Genomic DNA, 22,614 nt, shown 5'->3' with positions numbered 1-22,614 from the left:
TCAATGGACTGACACATTCACATCTCTGAGACTGGACGGCTGCAGGACTTCATCCTGGACTATGAGAAGTTCTCCAAGTGAGAGGCCACACAAGGCCTCTTGGAAGGCCTTAGATGTTTTCTCTGATACTTCCTTCAGACCTTCATGACTTTAAAGATAAGGAGAGGATGGCCCAGCAATCAAAAACCATCAATTAAGATGACCAACTAAAGATGGGCAAGTAATAAACCAAATGAACTGGAAATACACAACCTGATATCTCCTGGCCCTTTGCCACCCAAAGCGTTACCCGAAGACCAGAGTCATCAGCGTCATAGTGTGACTTTCAGAAAGGCTGAGGTTCAGTTCTGGCTCCAGACTTCTGAATCAGAATAAGCCTATTAACAAGATCCCCAAGTGATTTATGTGCCCATTAAAGTTTAAGAAATAGAGTGCTAGCCTTCTATTTCCTCTCCCTCAGTTTTAACTCTTTTCCAAGATGAAGGGCCTATGAGTATGTATGTAATCAATTTATAGCCATTTATGTTACTGGAGCAGTTTTTACAGGGAAAGCTTTGGGGTCAGAAAACCTGATATCACTGCCCCTTGGAGAGGAGCTTAGAAGTGGGTTCAAAGGATGAATTCCTAAAATAGTTTCAAAGCCCTCCTCCCTGGTAACCCTAAAGCTCCAGAAGACACCAATAGGCACTTCCTTTGCTCTGTGCACTGCTTTTCATCCCAGTAGACTAATCTAGTAAGTGATCCCACCCCATGAGAGCCCAGCCTTCAACCCAGAAGGCCACAGAGTCACCTACCTTTTGTCACAGAATCACTTATGTCCCCTGCCCATGCAAGTGTGGGGATTTGCTGAATATAAATCCTGAATTAAAATATGAATAGCAACCAAAGAAGTCATTAAATTTCAAAATTAAATACGTTTTACTTTATTTACCAAGAGAAACATTAAAATGAATGAGCCCAGGAAATGGTATAGTCAGATGATCCTATAATCCTTTTAATTATTACAATTACCTTTAATTATTACAATTAAGATGACCGAAGATCTATTGCTTTTAAAATCCCAGATCTTTCAGAAACTTTAGTTTACACCTTATCAAAATCTGTAGCATCATACTTCTTTGAAATTTATTCACTCTGAGTCCCTTATTTCCAAAAGAATAGACAAAAGTTATAATCTCCAGGATTTTGTCATCATTAAAATGAAATAGGCATCCGTGTCAATAGAAGCACTAACACCAGCGTAATAGTTCAAAAAGTCTTCTTTTGAAACCTGAGGGGGATAAAAGGCAAGGGAAAAAGAAGGAAATGGTATCAAAATAGGCAGATTATAGTAGAGCATGTTATATTCTCCTTGAAACATTTTCTATTGAATTGAGTCTGCCACTGGTACCCAGCAGGGCCAGGCAGTGGGGGACCTGGATTGCCTTTCCTTCTGGGAGGGGCTTTTGCAGGGGTCACCAAGGCCAGCCTGCCTGTTGGCCAGTTACATTTCCCCCACAGCTATCATTCTTTGCATTAAGATACAAATCTCTACAGCTGTGCTATCCAATATAGTAGCCACTAGTCACATATGGGGCTTTTAAATTAAAGTTAAATATAATGAAAAATTGAGTTCCTCAGTCACATCAGCCACATTTAACAGCTCAGTAGCCATATGATAGCCAGTGGCTGACATGTTGGAAAGTACACATAGAACATTTCCATCGTCACAGAAAGGTATGTGGGACAGCATTGCTCTAGAGCACGCTTTGCATCATCATACTTGTGGTTGTTATTAATACTTTAGGGTAGATAAGTTTATAGAATAAATGAATAGATAAAAGCTCTTTAGGGAAAGGGGGTCTGGAACAAACTTATAGATAGGCACAGAACTAGAGCAGAATAGGTCATTTCCCAGGATACATGGGCACCTGGGAATATATGATGCCTGATACTCAATACAGGGTGCAGGAGACTAGCCATATGGGAGGTTCACACGGCAACTTCTTAACTTCTCAGCAACTTCTCCCAACTTCTCAGCGGGGCCAGGTTAGTGTTTTGTGGTTGGCCCTGTGTTTCCTATAATGGGCAAGGGGGTTAAGAGCAAAGACACAAAGAGCAGGAATAGGCCCCTAGGTTCCTTCTCCCTCTCCTCCCTAACCTCCCCCATTCCTTAAAACCAGCACATAGGGTAATTCTATCCCCCGTAGTCCTAGAAGCACCACTCAGAGGCTGGGCATTGTGGGAACTTGCTTGGCCCGCTAGAGGGGAGTAGTCCAACCCTGCAGGAAAAGGAATATTAACATCAAATTTTCAAACTCTCATTCTTGGCTGTCAAAATTACAGTTCTAAGGGCAATTATGTTTTGCTCTTTTAAAAACCCAAGAGGGTATAATTTGAATAGGTCCTTATTTTCAAATACATTTTATCACCTGTAACTGAAATATCATACAAGTAACATTTTTAAGTGATCCAGAAGCACCACCCGGGAAGTAAACCTGTGAAGAAGTGGGCTGTGTAACATGTTAGCTAGGGAGAAGAAAGGTATTTTGGAAAGGCTTCAAAATGGAAACAAAAGCTAAATGAACTCTTTTATTACAATACTAGCTAATATTTCAAGCCTTAAATTGAAGAAATTCTATTAAATCAGAACCACATTAATGGCAAGGCACAGTCTGATAAAGTGACAAAATGCTGAGGTTGGTATTACAAATTAGACTATATTTAACTTTGTAGTTGGAAAACCCACAATTTCCTCAAAGTGATATTCTAACTGTTGCCATTACGATAAATTCTTGCTTTCAAATCATATGTTGCTTACCACTGGAAGCATGAATAGCTTTTTAGGCAAAATATTTTTAAATGTATATATATATATATATATATATATGTGTGTGTGTGTGTGTGTGTGTGTGTGTTGAAAATTCTGCTTAATGAAACATTGTTCTTAAGCTTCATTTTCTATTAAAATACTATCAAGAGAGGATTTACATATAGGAATACCTCATTTACCTGGAAAATAGCTTGTGTAACAGTTATGCAAATAAAGTCTTGTCAACTAACAGTTGGCCTGGGACTTTTTAAAAAGATATGTGGGAACTTTTCATGAACAAATTCCTAATTACATTTATGTGCAAATAGATATCTGCAAGTATCTATAAAACACATACTATATGAACATAGGCACAACCCTATAATCATCTTTACACACTGACTTGCTTAACAACCCAGTTTTTTTTAGTATAGTTGGGACAAAAGCAAACTTAAGCTCAACTAGTAGAGCTTAAATTAATGGTGATTTACTAATATCCCCTTTGCAGCTTCAAAGATAACCTTACGTAAGTGGTGGTTGAATGATATTGTTAAGTGAGATTTTAGGCATGACTAACTATGAAATGCGTGGAATGGAATTTATTTCCCAGTTTCCTTAGAAACTAAAGGAATGATCTGGATTTCCTAAGGTAATGCCTGACATTTGATAACACCTACATTTGTGTAGCACTTTATGCCGTCAAGGTGGAAGCACTCTGAGGCTCGCTATAACCCTGCAAGGAGCAAGCCCCTCTACTGTCTGTCATTTCCTCTCAATTACAGGTCCTTATTCTGTTCTAAGGCTAGCTCACAGCACTGATTGTCATCAGTTCCACATGTGGTCTGAGCGTTTCTAGGAGACCAGCAACTCAAACCTTTCAAGTTTAAGATCAAGATGTTCCCAGAATCAATACCAGTCTCTGAATGCCAAGTGGAACAGTCAGTAAAGAAAAAGTTACCCAAGTCTTTGATGACAGGACTACACACTACATACTCAAATCTTGCTTAAAAATCCCAGGAATTTGAGCTTACAGTGTCCCTCTTAAATTTATTGTGGGGTCTAGAGCAGAAGGAAAGAGATGAATGATAGTTACGTGGGCAGTGTCATGTAAAGCTGGGTGTGACCCTCTGCCTGCTTGGGCTGCTTGCCAGAGTTCCAGCGTTGGGAGCAGAATGGGAACAGGAAGCCTATGGTGCTCACAAGAACTTGGTGAAACAGAAATTGCATCAATGGTGTTCAATAGCTCTTAGAATTTTTATAATACTCCAGAGAAAAATAAACAAATGAGGTCCACTTATGAAGAAAAAAGAGAAGAATCTAGAATGAAAGAAAATAGGTCATTAACACTTAGGGATTTTCTTTTCCTGATACAGTATACCTTTCTGGTAGTTGCAAGGTCCATTATCAAAACCTCAGCTACTGGTTGGTAGCTCATATTTTTAGTGGGTTTCCCTCCTGAAGAGCACCTTCCACTCTCTTTTGCTGAAGGAAAATACCGGCTTTGGTAAAGCAGGTGTGAGAATGAAAGGAGAAGGTCAGGCTATTCTCAGAGAGGAAGAGCTACTTCACCACAACCTCTCACCACACCAATAAGGGGGTGAAAAGAATTCTTCCCACACAGCAGTGTTCTCAGAATCCCCATCAATCATTTGTTTTTGTTTCTCTCAACAGATTTCAGCTGTCATCTGTTTCAGAGCACACAATTTTAGGGGATTCACTTAGTGGGGGTGTTTTTTATTACAGTGAGAGAACTAGCTCTGTCAAGGTGATGTAACTTGCATAGGAGGCACCTAGAAGGGTGAAACCATGCTCAGAAACATGGGCTTTCAAAAGGATCCATTACGCGAAAAGAGCATGCTACGACAGTCTGTCAGATCCTTGACACCTTTGTTATCCTTCCATCAGAAGCATTTGTAATATTTAAAGCTTTGCTTGCTTCTTTCAACAAGCTCTGAATTTAAAAGAACAGCCTATAATCTCTAAGAAAGCCACTTCATTGGCTCATTTGAGAAACTGGAAGTTGTGAGATTTTTCATTCTATGCTCAAAAGAGAGATGCCCCAATCCAGAAAGGTATACCATTCAGAGCGTGTTAGGAGAATTTCAGGCAAGAGGAGCAGAAGGTACCCACACACCATCCAAGAATAAGTTTGGTTAAATCTCTCCACTTGATTAAACATCAGCAGAGCAGGCTGCATCTGCAGCCAGCCTGATGAGGGCTGAGTAATGACCTCCTCGGACTCTCAGTGAGGCAGTCCATACTGGCCAAGATTGTCTCAGAAGGGCTGAGACAGTGATCTGCCTCCAAGAATTAGGGGGGGAGGTTTTCCTTATATTGCCTTAATAGATTGTCTACATTCATTCGATTTACTCCACAGTTCACCAACACACTGCCACATGGGAGCTCAGATGCCCTGCCTCAGATGCTGGGTGAGACACAGAGGGGAGGCTCAGTGCCCAGGCTTCCTCTCCTTTCCAATCTCTTAACTGTGGGCTGTTGGGTTTGAAAGCTAGTGGTTTTGTTTGCATTTATTCTGGTGCATAGAATTCTACTGCCACAGCCTAGAATAGGACATGGCACATAGTCGTGGCTCAATAAATATTTGATGGGATATGTTTTTAACCTAAAACCATAATGTGTGCACAGTCCATCTGCATCCCACATGCCGGGAGCCAAGCTCTCCTTAAAGCATTAGGGCACAGAACGTGAATGCATGCCTTCCTTGAACCCACAAGAAGCAATACATTGTCCTCCAGAGAGCTGCCTGGGTCTGGGAAGGAGTAGTATCAAGGTTTAGACGTCAGTAAAAACCAGCCCTGCAGACCGGCTGGAAGAATTCCACCTCGGTCTACAATTCAGCTTGCACATTTGGGATTCCTCCTTTGCACTCAGAGTGGAATGCAGGCTGTATGTGAACCAGCTCTGGAAGCAGCTGAATCAGGGTCTCCTCCATCCTTGCCTGGGTCTGCCTTTGGGGGAGTTGGAACCCAGTACTCATCCTAGTGGCCTGTTCTGACTAATCCTGGTGCTCAGAATGTTTACACACACTGCTCCTGTTTATAAAAAGCTGCTAATTTCACCTTATTTTCTTTGGCTTATTTGTTTCCTTCCTACCTGGGGTTCAAGCCCAGCAGTACAAGTGCTCCAAGGGTAGTTTGGGAGACTTCTTATTGTGGTTTATCTTCTGACCCAAGATCACTGCTTACTTTTTAGTTGCAAATAGAGTAACGTTTAAATTGTGTCAGTTAAATATAGCAGAAAATAAGTCCAGAAAAATGTTAGAAAATGGTTTGTTTTCATAACTCTTCTCCAGCCCTCCCACTGCTAATAGGAGTAGAGATCAGTATTGAGTGTATCCCTGTCTGGGCCAGAAACCACAGATAAGACTTCAAACAGGAGGGGCATGATCCACCATCAGGCTGTTGATCTTGTTTACTGAGGGCGATAGTCCCTTGGTAGACTCTCTGTGGGCCCAGAACCTAGGTAAGCTGCTGGGAGGGGGTGACTTAGTGTGACCGAACATAGCGAAGAACAGGTTATCTGAAATCTGACAGCCGTGCCCCTTGCCCCAGTTAGGCAGGAACCCTACGGAAGGCAAAGCTGACGGGAGCAACCTAGTCCTTGTTCAGAATCACATGCTGACACCATGGCCACAGTTTAGCCCAGGCATGAGTCATTCCCGGAATCAAAGACACAAATCTCTCTAGAGTAGGTGGCTTGAAACCTACCAGGGCAAGGAAACTGGGGGTCCCTCCTTAGCCATGATCTATGAGGTATGGGCTGCAGAAAACATGGATATGTTTTCTATGCATTTCTTCATAATTGCTTCTGGCTTTCTACATCACTTCTATGTATTCTTCATAACACTTGACAGCTTCAGGCCTGACAATTTCGATTTAAGCCTAGATAATAAATATAATGGGAAACCAGACTTGTATCATTAATTTCTGAAAAAGCTAACTTCCCAGAATATAGGGATGTTCCCATATTCAGGAAAAACGTCTTTTTCTAGCTGGTCACAAGGGTGAATTTAGCTTCTCAACAATAAACAAAGCAAGGTGTCCCCTTGAGTGACTGTCATAATTCTCATCTGAAAACACTGGTTTCTACAATTTTTAAAGTAATGTGTATCCTGCCCTCAACTTCCAAGTCTGCAAAATAAAAAGTAAACAAGTGAAAGAAACTCAGGATAAGAAACAATATTCTTTCACTGTAGTTAATACTATCAAAGTCAGGCAAGTGAGTTCCAACCCTAAATGCTGAGCCACTTAAGTACATGAGTTCTTCAATGGGACTGTTGCCCCAGTCCGTGTCCTCAAACCAAGGGATGAGTGCATTCAGGACAGAGGTGACAAAAAGGATGACAGTCCTTAAGTAACAAGGTAGAATGGTCATTACCTCCAGCACCAGAGCTACAAGGCTTGTCACTGTGTTTTTTCTCTCTGAACCTAGACCCAGAACACACAGGGAGAACAGTAATTTCAAAATCTATTTTCCAGCAGCTGGGGCTGCTTCTCCTTGGAAGCCTTTCATGGGGAGATTCTCGCTCATCAACAATGTGAAGCTGGAGCTTACAGCTGGGAGGAGAATGCTTTGAGCCATCAAATGTGAGATAAGAAATCTGCTTTGGAGCATACCTGTAATCCTATCTGTATCACACTCAACCTCCTTGTGCTGGTGGGAACTTCAACATGATTGGCCGATGGGGAGAGATGAACTTTCCACCAGACAACCGCTTGCTGGTACGTCTGCCTAACTCACAGGCAAGATCGCCACGTAAAGTGGAGAGCACAGAGTGGCTTCAGGCTTTAGCCATAGGAGCAGTGCTGGCTCTGCTGCTCAAGGAAATGCCTCCAGTCTCACACCATCATGACCAAAACTATCATTCTAATTCTCTTTGCCAACCAAGGCTTCCTTATATTCCCAGCAGAGAACTCAAGTTTCAGTTACAGAAACTGTGGCTGATGGGCGGTCTTCATCTGGTCCCCAAATTGGGACTGAAGTGCTTCAAGATTTATAATCAGTCATGAAAACAGATGAAGTCTCCCTGCTAGAAATGGGCCATCTAAAAGGAGGTGGAGAAAGACTGTGGGAGCATAGGTAGGGCTTATAAGCAATACATTCAAACTTTTATTAATGGCAAAGGAAGACACGCAGTGTTTATTATGCACCTGTGTGTCAGCCTGGCTCCGGGAGCTTTGCAGGGCTTATTCTAATTAATTCCTACCTTAGAGCTGAAGAAACAGCCTCAGAGAATAAGTCACAGTTAACTACTCAGTGTCATTTCTGCCCTAGAAAATGCAGTGTGCCTCAACATGGAAGAAACACTGGGATGAACATGATACAGATACGATCTTGGTCTTGAGCTGATGTTTAATCTTTTGGAGCCATGTAGCTGTGCCCCAGGCCCTGGTCCCCAGGTCATACATTTAGAGCTTCCAGGCTGTTCTCATCATGATGATGAAATACACATCGGTGTCAATGGATGCACTCACGCCTGCATAGTAGTTCATAAACTCCTCAGGGGTCACCTGCAGTGGAAAAGTTACAAACAAGAACAAAACTTTGCTTCTCACCATTTCAAGGAAGTCTGTCAGCAATACCTGTAAATAGGAGGGAAATTGCAGCCAATGAGCCTTTTTTAGTGGCACAACTGGAGAATACTTCTAAAACAAGAGAAAAAGTGAAGTTGAGGATGGCCGCAAGGGGTGGCTTAAGGAAAGAGAGAAAGTCTTGAAAATTCCCACATCAACCTAAATGGGAAGTGGGAAATAGGTGCAGGCCTTTCTTGGGAGCAGGAGGAGCCCATCTATTCAGATATGGGAGACTGAAACTCAAGATATGAAACAATATTCTTTAATTGTAGTTAATATTGTCTTTCTAGGATACATCAGAAAGTCACAAACAACACTTCATGTCCTTGATCAGGGCAAGTAACATTTTACCTTTGAAAAAATGGAGTTCCATCCTGTGGGGGAAAAAAAGAAAAAGGATTTCTAGTTAAATGCACCTTGGCTTCATGATTTATTAAGCTGTAAATTATTCACTCAAGGTACAGAGTGAGTAAAAAGGTACCCTTGCTCCATGTCTCCCGCACCATATATATATATATATATATATATATATATATATATATATACACAAAATCTTGCTTTTAGAAAGAAGAAAAAACAGTCAGCAATCTTATTTTTTAATAGGTGTAGCTGACATGTACACTCCAATTCAACCACACTGGCTGACCTGACTCGTTGATTCAGAAAGAATGAACTAATGTCCTCGTATTTGACTGATCTCTGTGATCAGTCCAGTTAGCCCACAGCAGGGCCCTGCTGATATGGGAGGACACAGACACAATAATGATGGCTGTTTTGGAAATGTATTGTTCTCTAGTTAGCCCACAATGTTAAATGTCATAAGGGGTTAAAAACATAACAAAAGTGAAACCTATAAATAATTCAAGGCCCCCTTCTAGCCCATAAGAGCAAACGCCTCTCCCACCAGTTATCTACCTATCTCTGCTAAGAATCACACAGGCTGATTGACCCACATGCCTCTTTTGCTGAAATTGTAAGTGACCAGAGGAAAAAGTTACAGGATCCACAGTTCTTTCTCTGTACTTATCCCTCCCACTGACACACACAAAAAAATCAAAATCAAAAGGAAAGAAGTCACTGGATTGGACTAATAGTTTAGTTGTGCTCATCAATGGTCTAGGAGTAGAAATAAATAATGTCCATGCATAGCTTTTATTAAAATTAGAAGATGATTAATGTCCTCCTATCTTGAATTTCTTTATTTCTGTCCTCCTTTGCATTCCCCAGTTATCCAGCATTAAACCCCACCTACATAAAACCAGAGGCAGAGATCACAGACTGGGCCATTTCAGGAAAGGCCATCAGTTATTCTCAGTGAAGTATCTGCTTGTTTCCTGAGATTCAACTTGCATTAGGAATAGTCTGAATCACAAATTCTGTGATTTCTCTCATAAATTTTCCCTCATCATATTAAGTTACTTTTGAGTAATAGTAACTATTATTAGTTAATTACTTTGTTTGATATTTTAAAAAATAAGGGAATGGGCCCCTGCTTTTGGCAGGTCTCCTGACCATGCTACCCTTCACTGACAGAGTATACATTATATACTAGAGAAGGTCCCAGGTGAAGGCAATGGGAATATTTGAATCATGACAGAAGGAACAGTCCCTTTTTCTCTGCTTCAGATAGATTTGAAAGTCTTAAAATAAGTTAGTTTATCTACAAATATTCACTAATATACTTTAAATATTTTTAATTAAAAATGCCTATATTAGATGAGACAATGAGACTCATATCTTCTCAAAGGCTAATCGAGTTCTAAGATTTTTTTAGTATTTGTAATTTTAATAGTTAATGTAATTAAATAATTAAATGTTTCCTGTTCCTATAAAATAACATACAAATGAAAACTTCAAAGCCTAGATATTAAAAAAATCAGATGTGAAAATCTCACCCAATTTGGGTGGGGGGAGGCTGGGGGATATAATCACAGTGAGGAAGGTCTCCTTCACACGTTATTTGATTGCTTTCCTGCCTCTGTCCAAATGGCTTCTGGTGCACAAGGTCTTCCGAGAGCAGAGGGTGGGGTATTATTAGCATAGGATGTACGACATCAAATTCCATGACTGCCACAAACTCCAGTAACATTCATGAGTACTTGAGAGCTTAGCCTAGATTAATCAAAGTTCACACACTGGAATATCATCCATACGCTAACATTCTTGCCTTACTCTGAATTCTGTCTTATTGGGATATCGACTATATATTTTAACCATAAATGAGTGCACTGGCTATGCTTCACCATAAGAAATCTTAACTACACCTGAAAAAGATGAACTAGGAGCTTATTATTTTTCTTTGTAAAAGAATTTACCATGGAGTCACTTTACATTGACACTTCCTTGTACATTTAAAATATGATTCAATGTACAAAAGTTTGTATCACACTTCACTTTGCAGAAACATTTTCATTACGTCTGTTAAGAAAGATGTCCCTATAAAGCCTAGCATAATACCCAGTAGGTCCTAGGTGCTTAATAAACATTGCCTAGATCCATATTTATGCTAAATGAGGTCCATGTGCAGGTTATACTTAGTCATTTAAAAAGGCACTTCTGAATCCTTTAGAATCAAGGATCGCAAATATGAATGTGAGTAAGAGTCATTTGGGACATTTACTAAAACTGTAAATCCTCACGCTCCACCCTAAAAGAATCTGGAGTCTGCCAGCTGTCTGTTAAACGCACCCGCAGGATGACCATACACAGGCAGCAGGGTATTAATACAGGGGCTGTGAGAGTCAAGGGACATGAATGCTGTACCTGCTAAAAACCCCAATAAGCGTCATGAGTTTTTGAGAACTTAATGTGGCTTGTTAAGATAAATGTCAAAAGAGACAGGGTGGGAACTTTAAATCAGCTGAATCATAGTAACTAGCTACTTTGACTTGGGTTAGAGAAAAAGGTAGCTGAGGTTTCCCCTGGCAATGAGGAGGAACCACCTGCAGAAGGGAGGCAAGGACACCCTGGGGTCCCATGGAGAGTTGGGCTAATTTGGGGAAATGGCAGTTGACTATTTTTCCACTACCATGTCAGAGATCAAAGGCCAGCAATATTGGAAGAAAACATACCGTTCTGTTATTTTTGTCCCTAAGCATTAGGTGGTCCTACAGAATTTAGGCCCGTTTTTTCAAATCTACCTCTGCAATCTACTCGCTCCAAAATGGAGGCTACTTCTCTAGACAAATGACAACAGGAAGGAAAGGAAGGTGTCTTTCCTATCCCCCCTTTTGAGCCCCTCACCCCTTGCCAATGGGACTCGCCATGAAGTTTCATAGAAAAAGTTGGAGAAAGACCCTTCAGAAGGGGCAGGCATGTTTTCTGTTCCTATCATCACCGTCTCTTCTTCCTGCCACTGTCCCACTCAGCCTTCCTGTGCAACACAGGAGTCAGGAGCAACCCTCCCCAGGCTTCTGCTGCTGACTGCCACCCCAGGGGCGAGCCCCCTGCTTTCTCATCACTGCCTTCAGGACACTTCAAAGCAGACCTGGTGCTGGGTTCAAAAGTCCTCTTATGGCTGTTGACAAAGACAAATGACGTTTTCATCTCAGCCTAGATATAGTTATACAGATATAATTCCTTCCCCAACAAGCTATGCTTTTATGACCTGAAGATACCAGTTAATAGAGAAGGGGTAGTTGCTTTTGGTTTTGAATTCACTGTAGTTTAGAAGTGCAAGTTAATCTCAAAGCCTACTGAAGATTAAATCGAAGTACATTCTGTTACTCAGCATTCCCTTCACTGGAAGTCTCCCTTACATGGCATTTACACAGCAAAGTGTGATGACAAGTGAAGCTTGTAACAATGAGTGCAAACAGCACAGTGACATCCTGAGACACCTTGTGAACTATGTTCCAAAAAACAAAATTATTGTCTCATTTTAAAGTTAAATATGTTTTATTGTAGTCTAGTTCATTGGAATGTAGCTAGCTGTGTATGGTAAATATGATAATCATACAATGAAATGTTTAATCTAAATACCACTTTCTCCAAATGATGGGTATTTAACTGTATGTGCATCCCCTACCAGTGTATATGCACCCTCATATCTTTTTACTTTAGTTCTCAACTTCCTAGATAGTTCCTAAAGAAAACATTTTACTTCTATTTATGACAAATATGGTATAAGCCTTCTTTTAAGCTTTGAACCTACTTCCCATTTACAATTGCAAATTGGATAGAAGAGATCTTGCTTAAATTAAGCTCTTTTTCTTACCAATCCATCTTTGTCATAGGGTGAATCAAAGTTATCCAGAAATTTCCTGAACACTTGTTCCTCCGTCCACTCTCCATTTTGGTACTTTGGATGGTGTTTTGCGTTGTACACCTCACGAAGATCTTCAATTGTTATAACACCATCTCCAGTCTTGTCTAACTTTCTAAAAGCTTGCATAATTACCTCTTTTCTGGCTCTGGACATCGGAGGCTAGATAAATAGGGAAAAAAAACACATACACAGACATAAATAATAAATGAGTTTCCTTTATATCATAGGTGATGAAATATCTTATTCCTCCCAATGATGTGAAATTGATTGTGTGCCATTAAATGACATGCATTATGATTGCTCCAAAGAGTCCCCAAACCTCTCCTCAGTCTCTTGCCCACATTCTCCACAGTGTGCTAACAACTGCTGGAAATAAAACCTCACAATAGCCAACCCAAACCAGGCGAAAGTCCAGCTCAGCATACTAGGGGGGCCACTTACTCTTAATGTGAGAAGAAACTCATTGAAGTCGATTGTCCCGTTTCCATCTTTATCAAACCTCTGGAACAGCTCTTCTGCTTCTTCCTTTTCCATGACCACAGCATAATCATTTAACCCTTTCACAAATTCTTTGAAATCAAGGGTCCGGCTATTATTGTCATCCATAATTCGAAATGCTCTGAAGAAAATACACATACAAAATTAAAAAAAAAACATAAAGAACAAGTTGGAGGCATAAAGATTTAAAAAGAAAAATCATTCTCAAGAGTTTTTCAAGGTAAAACACAGAAGGCTTTGATTCCTCTCTGTACCCTCCTTCCAAAATTGGAGAGCCTCTTCTCAGAATCTCATAAAAGGAAACAAAATCCTTAAAAATGTACTGTATGATTCTAATTATATGACATTATCAAAAAGGCAAAACTATAGAGATAGTAAAATAATGAGGGAGAGGAGAGAAAGGAAAGGTGGAGTACAGGAATTTTTAGGGCAGTGAAACTACTGTGAATGAGTCTATAGTGGTGGACACATGACACAGCGCATTTGCTAAAGCCCGTAGAACTTTATAGTACAAGAGTGAACTTGAATGTATATACATTTAAAAAAATTATTTAGGAAGTCACAGGGTCCCCAGAAGGAATTCAGACTGTGACAAGAGAATCTGACATTATTACAAAGCTTTGAAACAGTCTCAGTGAGGGTGTGTGTATTGACTGACTTAACTTTGACTTAACGTGTTGACTTAAGTAACTTTGGAAATGAGTACAGCCCTCAAGACTACAGGCAAAAGGAACTGCATGTAACCACCAGGCTCTGGTGATATTTCCCATGGAGATGATTTAACAACTCTAATATTTCTATGCACATATACTAGATTTGAACAATTAATAAATGGGTGTCAGATGGTGGGAGACAGGTTTCTCACTGTTGGAACAGAAACACAGAAAAGCCAGGGGAGGAGGCTCCAATGATCAGATCCATGTGGCAATAGGTTAATAGGTTAGAATTGGAGACATTAGTCTAAACTCATGCCCTACTCATGTCTTTCTACTGCATCTCCCTGCCACCCCATTGTCCTGGTAATACCTGCCAAGTCCTTTGATGCCTGCGGAGCCCCTGGCCAGACATTGCAGCCGGAGTCTTTCAATGGGGTCCGTGGCCGTGGTGAGCTTTTTCTTGGCCTGGATAGCCATCTCCCGGTCATGGCGAGCCGTCCCCGCCATCCGAGAGGGGTATCTGCGGCACAGTAGCAGAACTCAGGCCTCCTTGCCTGCTTCTGGCCAGGCAGGGTGACAGTAGGAAGGAAATGTACTGCACATTTTCTCAACCACTTCCCAAAAAGTCTCAAATGTCCCCAAATTTCCAAATATTAGCTAGACCAACCAAAATGTGTATGTGTGGCACATTTCTTAGTTACTCACCCAGTCCTGAGGACATCTGATTTCTCCAGGCTGCAGAGTAGTTTTAAATAAACAGCCATTTCCAGATAAGCTTTAATCTTACTTAGTCCCTTATCCCTTCATAAAAAGAAGTACCATTTCCCTATACTCTCCTTTTTGAGCCAACCTTACATGCTTTATTCTTTTATTTGGATTTCTTCATATTCCCTTTGACTCCACATTTAATATTCTCCTCGTTGGTCTAAACATTAATTTTTGTTGCTTCTGTCTTGACTGAGATTCTCAACACCTGGGCCTTAATGATTTCTGCCAGTAACTAGAATGTTTTCCTTGATTAACAGTTAGTGTCTGTTAACACCTAACTAGGTTCTTAGGATGGAAAAAGGGAAATAGATGTTATCTCTGTCCTGACAAATAGATATATGCTTTTTCTACAGTTTGGACTTTGTGTTTTAATATTCATAAATAGGAGAATGAAGCACCACCTCCTGAGAGGTCCAGGAACAAGAGGCGAATTGCTACTGCTGGACTTCAGCTTCGAGAACACACACAACAGTGGAAAGAAAAATAGGGAGTTTGAAGACCCAGGCTCTAGTTCTGACTCCAATCCCTTCCAGGTGATGTCTGAGCAAATTCCAGGGCCTTCAATTCTTCTCCCTTTGTTAAATAAGAGGATTGGATTAGATGATGCTTAAATTCCATCCCTGCTCCAAAAAACAGGAATCCTATGAGCCCACTGATGCAGTAAAAAGAGGATCCTAGACATTACGTTTTTAGTGTATATTATGAATGAAGGAGCAAGAGAGCGATGGATATGCAAAGAACAGCATTCAAGGTGCAGAAAAATGGTGTTAGAATGGTTCTGCCCTTTACTCAAGGGCTTCTTCCCTGGCCAAGTGCTGGCACTTCCCCTAAGGGTCACATCAGGATGAGCTTCTTTTCATCTGAGATAGCAAACCTCAGATCCAGGCCCTCTAAAGATGATCCTCTGCAATACAACACATAAGGTCTGCTCTACAAAGGTCTCACTATTTAACTTTAGAGAGAAGGATCTCAGGTTGAATACTGAGACCAGTATAGCTAATTCAAGGATGCACAGGCTTATTTAACTGCATCATTTCCTAATTTCCTACAGCACCTTACAAGATGTAACTTATGGCTTCCCTCCTTCTTGACATTCATTCTGATCCCTGTTATCTGAATGAAAATGGGAGTAATTCTTCTCAGTTCTCTTGCACACTGGGGCAAAAAGGCAGCCTTTGCATGTTGGTCCCAGCTACATTACTCCATTATTAAGAAGAAATTGCCCACATAGGCAAACATAAATTCAAAATGGATTAAAGTCTTGGAGTGATGTAAGACCTGAAGCCATAAAACTCCTAGAAGAAAACATAGATATTAAGTTCTCTGACATCAGTCTTAGCAATATTTATTTTTGACCAGTCTCCTCAGATAAGGGCAATAGAGCTAAGGTAAACAAATGGGATTACATCAAACTAAACATATTTTGCACTGCAAAAGAAACCATCAATGAAACAAAAAGCAAACGTTTGAATGGGAGAAGATATTTGCAAATCATACATTTGAGAGGGGGCTAATATCTGAAATACATAGGGATTTACATAATTTGATATTTTAAAAACCCCAAGCAACTTGATTAAAATTGGGCAGAGGACTTTGATAGGCATTTTTCCAAAGACAGGCAGATGGCCAACAGTTATATGAAAAGATGTTCAACATCACTAATCATCAGAGAAATGCAACTCAAAACCACAGTGAGATAGCACCTCACACCTGTTAGATTGGTTATTATCAAAAAGACAAAAATAACAAGTGTCAGTGAGGATATGAAGAAAAGGGCACCCTTGTGCACTGCTGGGAGGAATGTAAATTGGCACAGCCACTCTGGAAAACAGTATGGAGGCTCCTAAAAGAATTAAAAATAGAGCTACAATACATTGCAACAATTGTCCTTATAGGTATTTATCCAAAGAAAACAAAAACACCAATTTGAAGAGATATATGCATCCCTATGTTCCTTACAGCATTAGTTACAGTAGCCAAGATATGGAAGCAACTTACATGGCCATCAATAGATGAATGGATAAAGAAGATGTGGTACATATACAATGAAGTACTATTCAGCCATAAAAAAATAATGAACTCTTGCCATTTGGATCTGAATGTATCATGCTAAGTGAAATAAACCAGAGAAAGACAAATACTGTATGATCTCACTTCTGTGTGGAATCTAAAAAACAAAACACATGAACAAACAAAGCAGAACAGAACACTCACAGACACAGAAAACAAATTGCTGGCTACCAGAGGGAGAAAGGGTTGGTGGGATGGACAAAACAGGTGAGAAGGATTAGGAGGTGCAACTCCCAGTTATAAACTAGGTCATAGGGACGAAGAGTACAGCATAGGGAATACAGTCAATTATATCATAATAACTTTGTATGATGGCAGATAGTAACTAGACAGACAGTAACTACAGTTGATAGTGGGGAATCAACTGTAATAGATAAAAATATTGAATCACTACAGTGTACACCTCAAACTAATGGGATATTGTATGTCAATTATGTTTTCATTTAGGAAAAGAAGAAGAAATTGCTCTGCCTAGAGCGATGTGGATCCTTTCTTGCTTCCTCCAGCACAGAAAGCAGAAGTTCCCTAGGATTCCAGATGGCCACATCCACAGCTCTGAGACGTCTGCCTCTCCACTCCTGTCAGGCATGGGCAGAAAGTGCTCCAAACTCCCATCCAGCAAGGATACCCACGGCCCACGTCAATTGCCTAACTGGCAGCATGAGCTTTCTTAAAATCTGCATTTGCCTGTTACTGTTTTGTCACCTGACCTCAAGCTGACTATTCTCAGCGCTTGTCCACAGGGCCCAACCCTAACCCTCAGCCACAGACAGAATCCTGTGGCCACTTGGAGAACACCAATTCATTCTAGCCATCTCCCGCTACTCGTCCTTGCCTGAGGCCCCTCATCGTCCTGACCTTATTCCGCTAGTGGCACCAGCCCCATGATTACGCCAGCCCTCCCCTCCCACCCTGGAGCAGGAACTGGCAGCAGTCATGTTCTTTAAAACTGCCCTCCTCATTCTCTAAGTCCTCCTCTGTGTCCGCTCTTCCCCGGGTCCCTGCTGTCATCTCTGCCCCTCTGCCTCGCTCAGGGCTGCTAGCACAGTGCTGCCCCCTGCCACTCCCCTCCCCGTCCTCCTTCCCCCTACTCCTCTGCTGCCTTTCACCTCCCTCTGCTTGCTCTAGTTCTCCACATCAGCCACAGCAGCAGAGTTTTGTACACAGACTAAAAACCAGTAGCGGGAGAAAGCAAACAAATTCTGGCTGCTGGACCTAAGACAGACAGCAAGAGAAAGAACCCCTGTGGGGTCCTCTTTGCACACCTTCAGGATAATATTAATGACATCGATTGCTAGCAATGATTGTGCCCCGACTATGTGGTAAGCATGTATCTAGTCCTCAGAAAAACCCTAAGAGTTGAACTGAAAACAGGAACTCAAATGCCATATTCATAGCAGCATTATTCACAGTGACCAAAGAGTGGGATCAACCCAAATATCCATCCATGGATGAGTGGATGAACAGAATGTGGTGTGTACATACAATGGAATATTATGCAGCCATAAACAGGAATGGATGACTGATACATGCTATGCTTCAGTGTGGATGAACCTCAGAAACACTGTGCTAAGTGAAAGAAGACACAAATTGTCACATATTGCATGATTCTGTTTACATGAAATACCCAAATTAGTCAAATGCATCAAGACAGAATGCAGATTCTTTGTGACCCTGGCCTGGGGGAGGAGACAATAGGGAGTGACTGCTTAGTGGGTGTGAGGGTTCCTTTGGGGTTGATGAAAATGGTTTGGAACTTGATGAAGGTGGTGGCTGTGTAATGCTGAGTGTTCCATACATTTTTAAAAGGCTAATTTTATGTTATATGAATTTTGTCTCAAAAAGCACCACAAAACACTATGAGCTAGTTACAAGCATGATTCATATACCACAGATAAAGAAATTGGGACACAGAGAAATCAGGCTACTTGTGCATGTCCCAGTCAGTGTGGCTCATAATAATTCACACACTGTTAGGACTTAAAACCCTGAAAGATGGTCCACTGCCACCTCCTTCTTTGGCAGACTTGGGAATTAAGGGTTAGGTTGTCAGCCAAAAGTCCTGGCTGACACCTGAACAAAGGGCTTCTGACTCCCAAGCAGGACTCCTTATACTCCACCACCTTTGCGAAATAATATAAAACAACTTCAAAGCATAGTTTGGTGGTTCCCATTCATAGGAGAACAGAGCGAGGCAGGAAATCATCCTACCCATCCTACCTCCTGTGCCAGCCCTTCACAGTGACCATGCAGGCAGCGCCCCCTGGAGTCTAATTTGACAAACAGGCATACCTCGTTGTGCTGCATTTTCTTGTGTTTTACAGACACGGCATTTTGTACAAAATGAAGGTTTGTGGCAACCCTGCATTAAGCCAGTCTTTTGGAACCATTTTTCCCAATCTGTTCACTTTGTGTCTGTTGTCACATTTTGGTAATGCTTATAATATTTCAAACTTTTTCATTATTGTATTTATTATGATGATCTGTGATCAGTGATCTTTGAAGTACTATTGTAATTGTTTTGTGGAGCCATGAGTTGCACCCATGTTAAACAGCAAACTTTATTAATAAATGTGTCTGTCCTACTGCTCCACCAACTGGCCATTCTCTCACCTTTCTCCTCCTTTCAACAGTGTTGAAGTAAGGCCAACTGATAAACCTACAATGAGTTTCCTTGAAAGAAAGAGTCACGTGTCTCTCATTTTAAATTAAAAGCTAGAAGGTATTAAGCTTAGTGAGGAAGGCACATTAAAAGCCAAGATAGGCCAAAGCTAGGCCTCTTGTACCAAACAGCTGAGTTATGAATGCAGAGAAAGGAAAAGTTCTTGTAGGAGATAAAAGTGTTACCCTCGTGAACACAACACACGAATGATAAGAAAGCAGAACAACCTGATTACTGATATGGAGAAAGTTTTAGTGATCTGGATGGAAGATCAAACCAGTCACAACATTTCCTTGAGCCAAAGCCTTATCTAGAGCAGGGCCCTAACTCTCTTCAAGTCTGTGGAGGCTGAGAGAGATGAGGAAGCTGCAGAAGAAAAGTTTTACACTAGCAGAGGCTGGTTCATGACGTTTAAGGAAAGAAGCAATCTCCATACAGTAAAAGTGCAGGTGAGGCAGCCAGTGCTAAGGTAGGAGCTAAAGCAAGTTTTCCAGAAGATCTAGCTAAGATAATCAGTGAAGGTGGCTACATTAAAAACACATTTTCAGTGTAGACAAAACAGCCTTATTATTTTTAAGAAAACGCCATTTAGGACTTTCATGGCTACAGAGAAGTCAATACTTGGCTTGAAAGTTTCAAAGAATAGGTTGATTTTCTTATTTGGGGTTAATGTACCTGGTGACTTTTAGTTGAAGCCAATGTTCATTTACCATCCTGAAAATCCTTCAGCCCATAAGAATGATGCTAAATCTGCTCTTCCTGTGCTCTATAAATGGAGCAACAAAGCCTAGAGGACAGCACATCTGTTTAGAACATGATTCCCTGAATATTTTAAGCCACTGTTGAGACTACTGCTCAGAAAAAAAGATTTATTTCAAAATGTGACTGCTCATTGACAATGTACCTGGCCACCCATGAGGTCTGATGGAGATGCACAATGAAATTAAAGCTGTTTTCATGCCTGTTAACACAACATCCAGTCTGCAGCCCATGATCAAGGAGTAATTACTGACTTTCAAAATTACTTATTAAAAATATCTTCTTAAAAACAAAAGGCTGTTTTGACTACACTGAAAATGTGTTTTAATGTAGCCACCTTCATTGATCATCTTAGCTAGATCTTCTGGAAAACTTTTTAAATTTAGGAAATACCTTTTATAAAGCTATAGCTGCCATAGACAGTGATTCCTCTGATGGATCTGGGCAAAAGTAAGTTGAAAATATTCTGGAAAGGATTCCCCATTCTAGAAGCCATTAACATTCATATTCATGGGAAGAGGTCAAAATATCAACATTAACAAGAGTTAGGAAGAAGTTGATTCCAACCGTCATGGATGACTTTAAGGGGTTCAAGACTTCGTTGAAGGAAGTAACTGTAGATGTGGTAGAAAAAGCAAGATAATTAGAAATAGAGCCTGAAAATGTTACTGAACTGTTTCAATCTCAAGAAAAATCTTGAACAGATGAGGAGTGGCTTCTTAGCTATAAACAAAGAAAGATTCCTTGAGATGGAATCTACTCCTGGTGAAGATCCTGTAAGGGCTGTTGAAATGTCAGCAAAGGATTTAGAATATTACATAAACTTAGTTGATAAAGCAATGGCAGGGTTTGAGAGAACTGACTCCGATTTTGAAAGAAGTTCTACTATGGGTAAAATGTTACCAAACAGCATCACATGCTACAGAGAAAAATCATTTGTGAAAGGAAGAGTCAATTGATGTGGCAAACGTCACTGTTGTTTTGTTTTCAGAAACAGCCACAGCCACCCCCACTTTCAGCACCCACCACCCTGATCAGTCAGTAGCCATCAACACTGAGGCAAGACCACCCCACCAGCAAAAAGGTTATGACTTGCTGAAAGTTCAGATGATGGTTAGCATTTTTTAGCCAAAAAATATTTTTTAATTCAGGTATGTACATTGTTTTTTTGGACACAATTCTATTGTACACTTAGTAGACTACAGTACAATATAAACACTTATATGCACTGGGAAGCCAAAAACTCATTTGACTATTATGATATTCACATTATTGTGGTGGTCTGGAATGGAACCCACAGTATCTCTGAGGTATACCTGTATTCAGAAAAAAAAACTTACATTCGCTCCTTCCAGTCTACCATGATTCTTGAAATGCCCACATTAACCATTCTCTTTAGTCATTTTTTTTTTTACCCAGTTCATCAACAAATACCTAATATTTATTGTGTGCTACTTTCAAGGCACCAGTGCTGGAGAGGTTATTTCTCTGAGAAACAAGCCCTTGAATAGCTTAAAATCTTAAATTTGAGTTCTGAGATTGTGTAGTTAAGCAGGACAGAAAGTGTCAAGTTTGCTAAGAACTTGGGGCTTCCAAAAAAAGCAAAGTGGGAGGTGTCTTGGTGAAGAAAGGCGGTACATCAGAAGCTCTGAGGCACCTAAGCAAGAGCCTGTCCCCAAATACATGTCCCTGACGTCACAGCATTGCCCAAAGCATCCTGACTCCAGAAGACCGTCTCTGTGCTGGAGATGTGCTGGCACCAGAACCAGCCCAGCTGTGCCAGGAAGAGGCTGTGCTCCCAGTGCATGTGGCCACAGCACCACCTTGTGTTGTCACTGAATCTACTCATTTCCCAGGCAAGGTGCACACCATCCACTCCAACAAATGTCTATGATGAGCTTGGAGAGTGCAGGGCACTGTGCTAGGAGTGGAGGAAAAAGCTTACAGCCTGTGTGGGGAAGAGGAAAACAATCCACTCCTGTGTCTAAAAAAAATCAGAGGAGTGCAGCTAACCCAGCCTTGCAGTGGGACTTTCTGAAGACTTCTCAGAAGAGGTGGTTGTCTAAATTAATTCTAAAGGAAAGTGGGAGTTACCCATGCCACAGTAGTGGGCTGGAGGAAGGAAAGGGCACTGTATATTTCCCAAGTGCGAAGGCCACAGTGAAAGAGAAAATAGTGCAATTAGAGAAATGCAATTATTTTACCATGATTGAAGAATAGGGGTGGGAGCAGGGGGATAGAGATGAAGAGTTGGAGAGATTGGGTGGGAATATGGCAAGAAGAAATTGGGAGAAAGATGAAACTGGGCAGGTAAGCAGGCACCAGATCACAAAGGGCCTGGAACACCACAGTGAAGAGTTTGGATTCTGTACTGAGAGCAAGAGACCCCAAAGCGTTTCACATGAGCGAGTGACTGTTTGCATTGTGGAGAACGGATAGAAGGTGGGATGGGCTGGTGACTGCCCAGTGAGAGGTCATGCTGACAGGATGGAGGTTTTGGTAGCAGGGGCAGCAGAAGACAGAGAGATATGAGATAGAGATGGAGGTAA

The 22,614-nt window shown here is 41.0% G+C and overlaps 1 protein-coding gene across 7 annotated transcripts in view; it reads right to left on the bottom strand.

Annotated features, from left to right (window-relative positions):
- Positions 1–899: 899 nt before the first annotated feature.
- Positions 900–22,614, bottom strand: part of CAPSL (calcyphosine like) — a 32,325-nt gene continuing 10,610 nt past the window's right edge. For 2 of the 7 annotated variants that reach the window (XM_073237196.1, XM_073237197.1), the window contains exons 2-6: positions 14,177–14,326; positions 13,094–13,271; positions 12,602–12,811; positions 8,219–8,322; positions 900–1,270 (exon numbers count right to left, since the gene is read on the bottom strand). In XM_073237196.1, coding sequence (XP_073093297.1) covers positions 8,221–8,322; positions 12,602–12,811; positions 13,094–13,271; positions 14,177–14,313 — 627 coding nt within the window. In that variant the 5' untranslated portion in view covers positions 14,314–14,326 and the 3' untranslated portion in view covers positions 900–1,270; positions 8,219–8,220. Of the gene's footprint in view, positions 1,271–8,144; positions 8,323–8,736; positions 8,760–12,601; positions 12,812–13,093; positions 13,272–14,176; positions 14,327–14,511; positions 14,943–14,975; positions 15,148–22,614 lie in introns of those variants that run through there. The other 5 variants (XM_073237192.1, XM_073237185.1, XM_073237177.1 and 2 more) reach the window with 5 other exon arrangements.

Source organism: Manis javanica, chromosome 1, assembly GCF_040802235.1.
Source record: "Manis javanica isolate MJ-LG chromosome 1, MJ_LKY, whole genome shotgun sequence".
In the NCBI taxonomy this organism is placed as follows: Eukaryota; Metazoa; Chordata; class Mammalia; order Pholidota; family Manidae; genus Manis; species Manis javanica.
The sequence above is the reverse complement of the archived record's forward strand: the minus strand, read 5'-3'. Positions and strand labels throughout refer to the sequence as shown.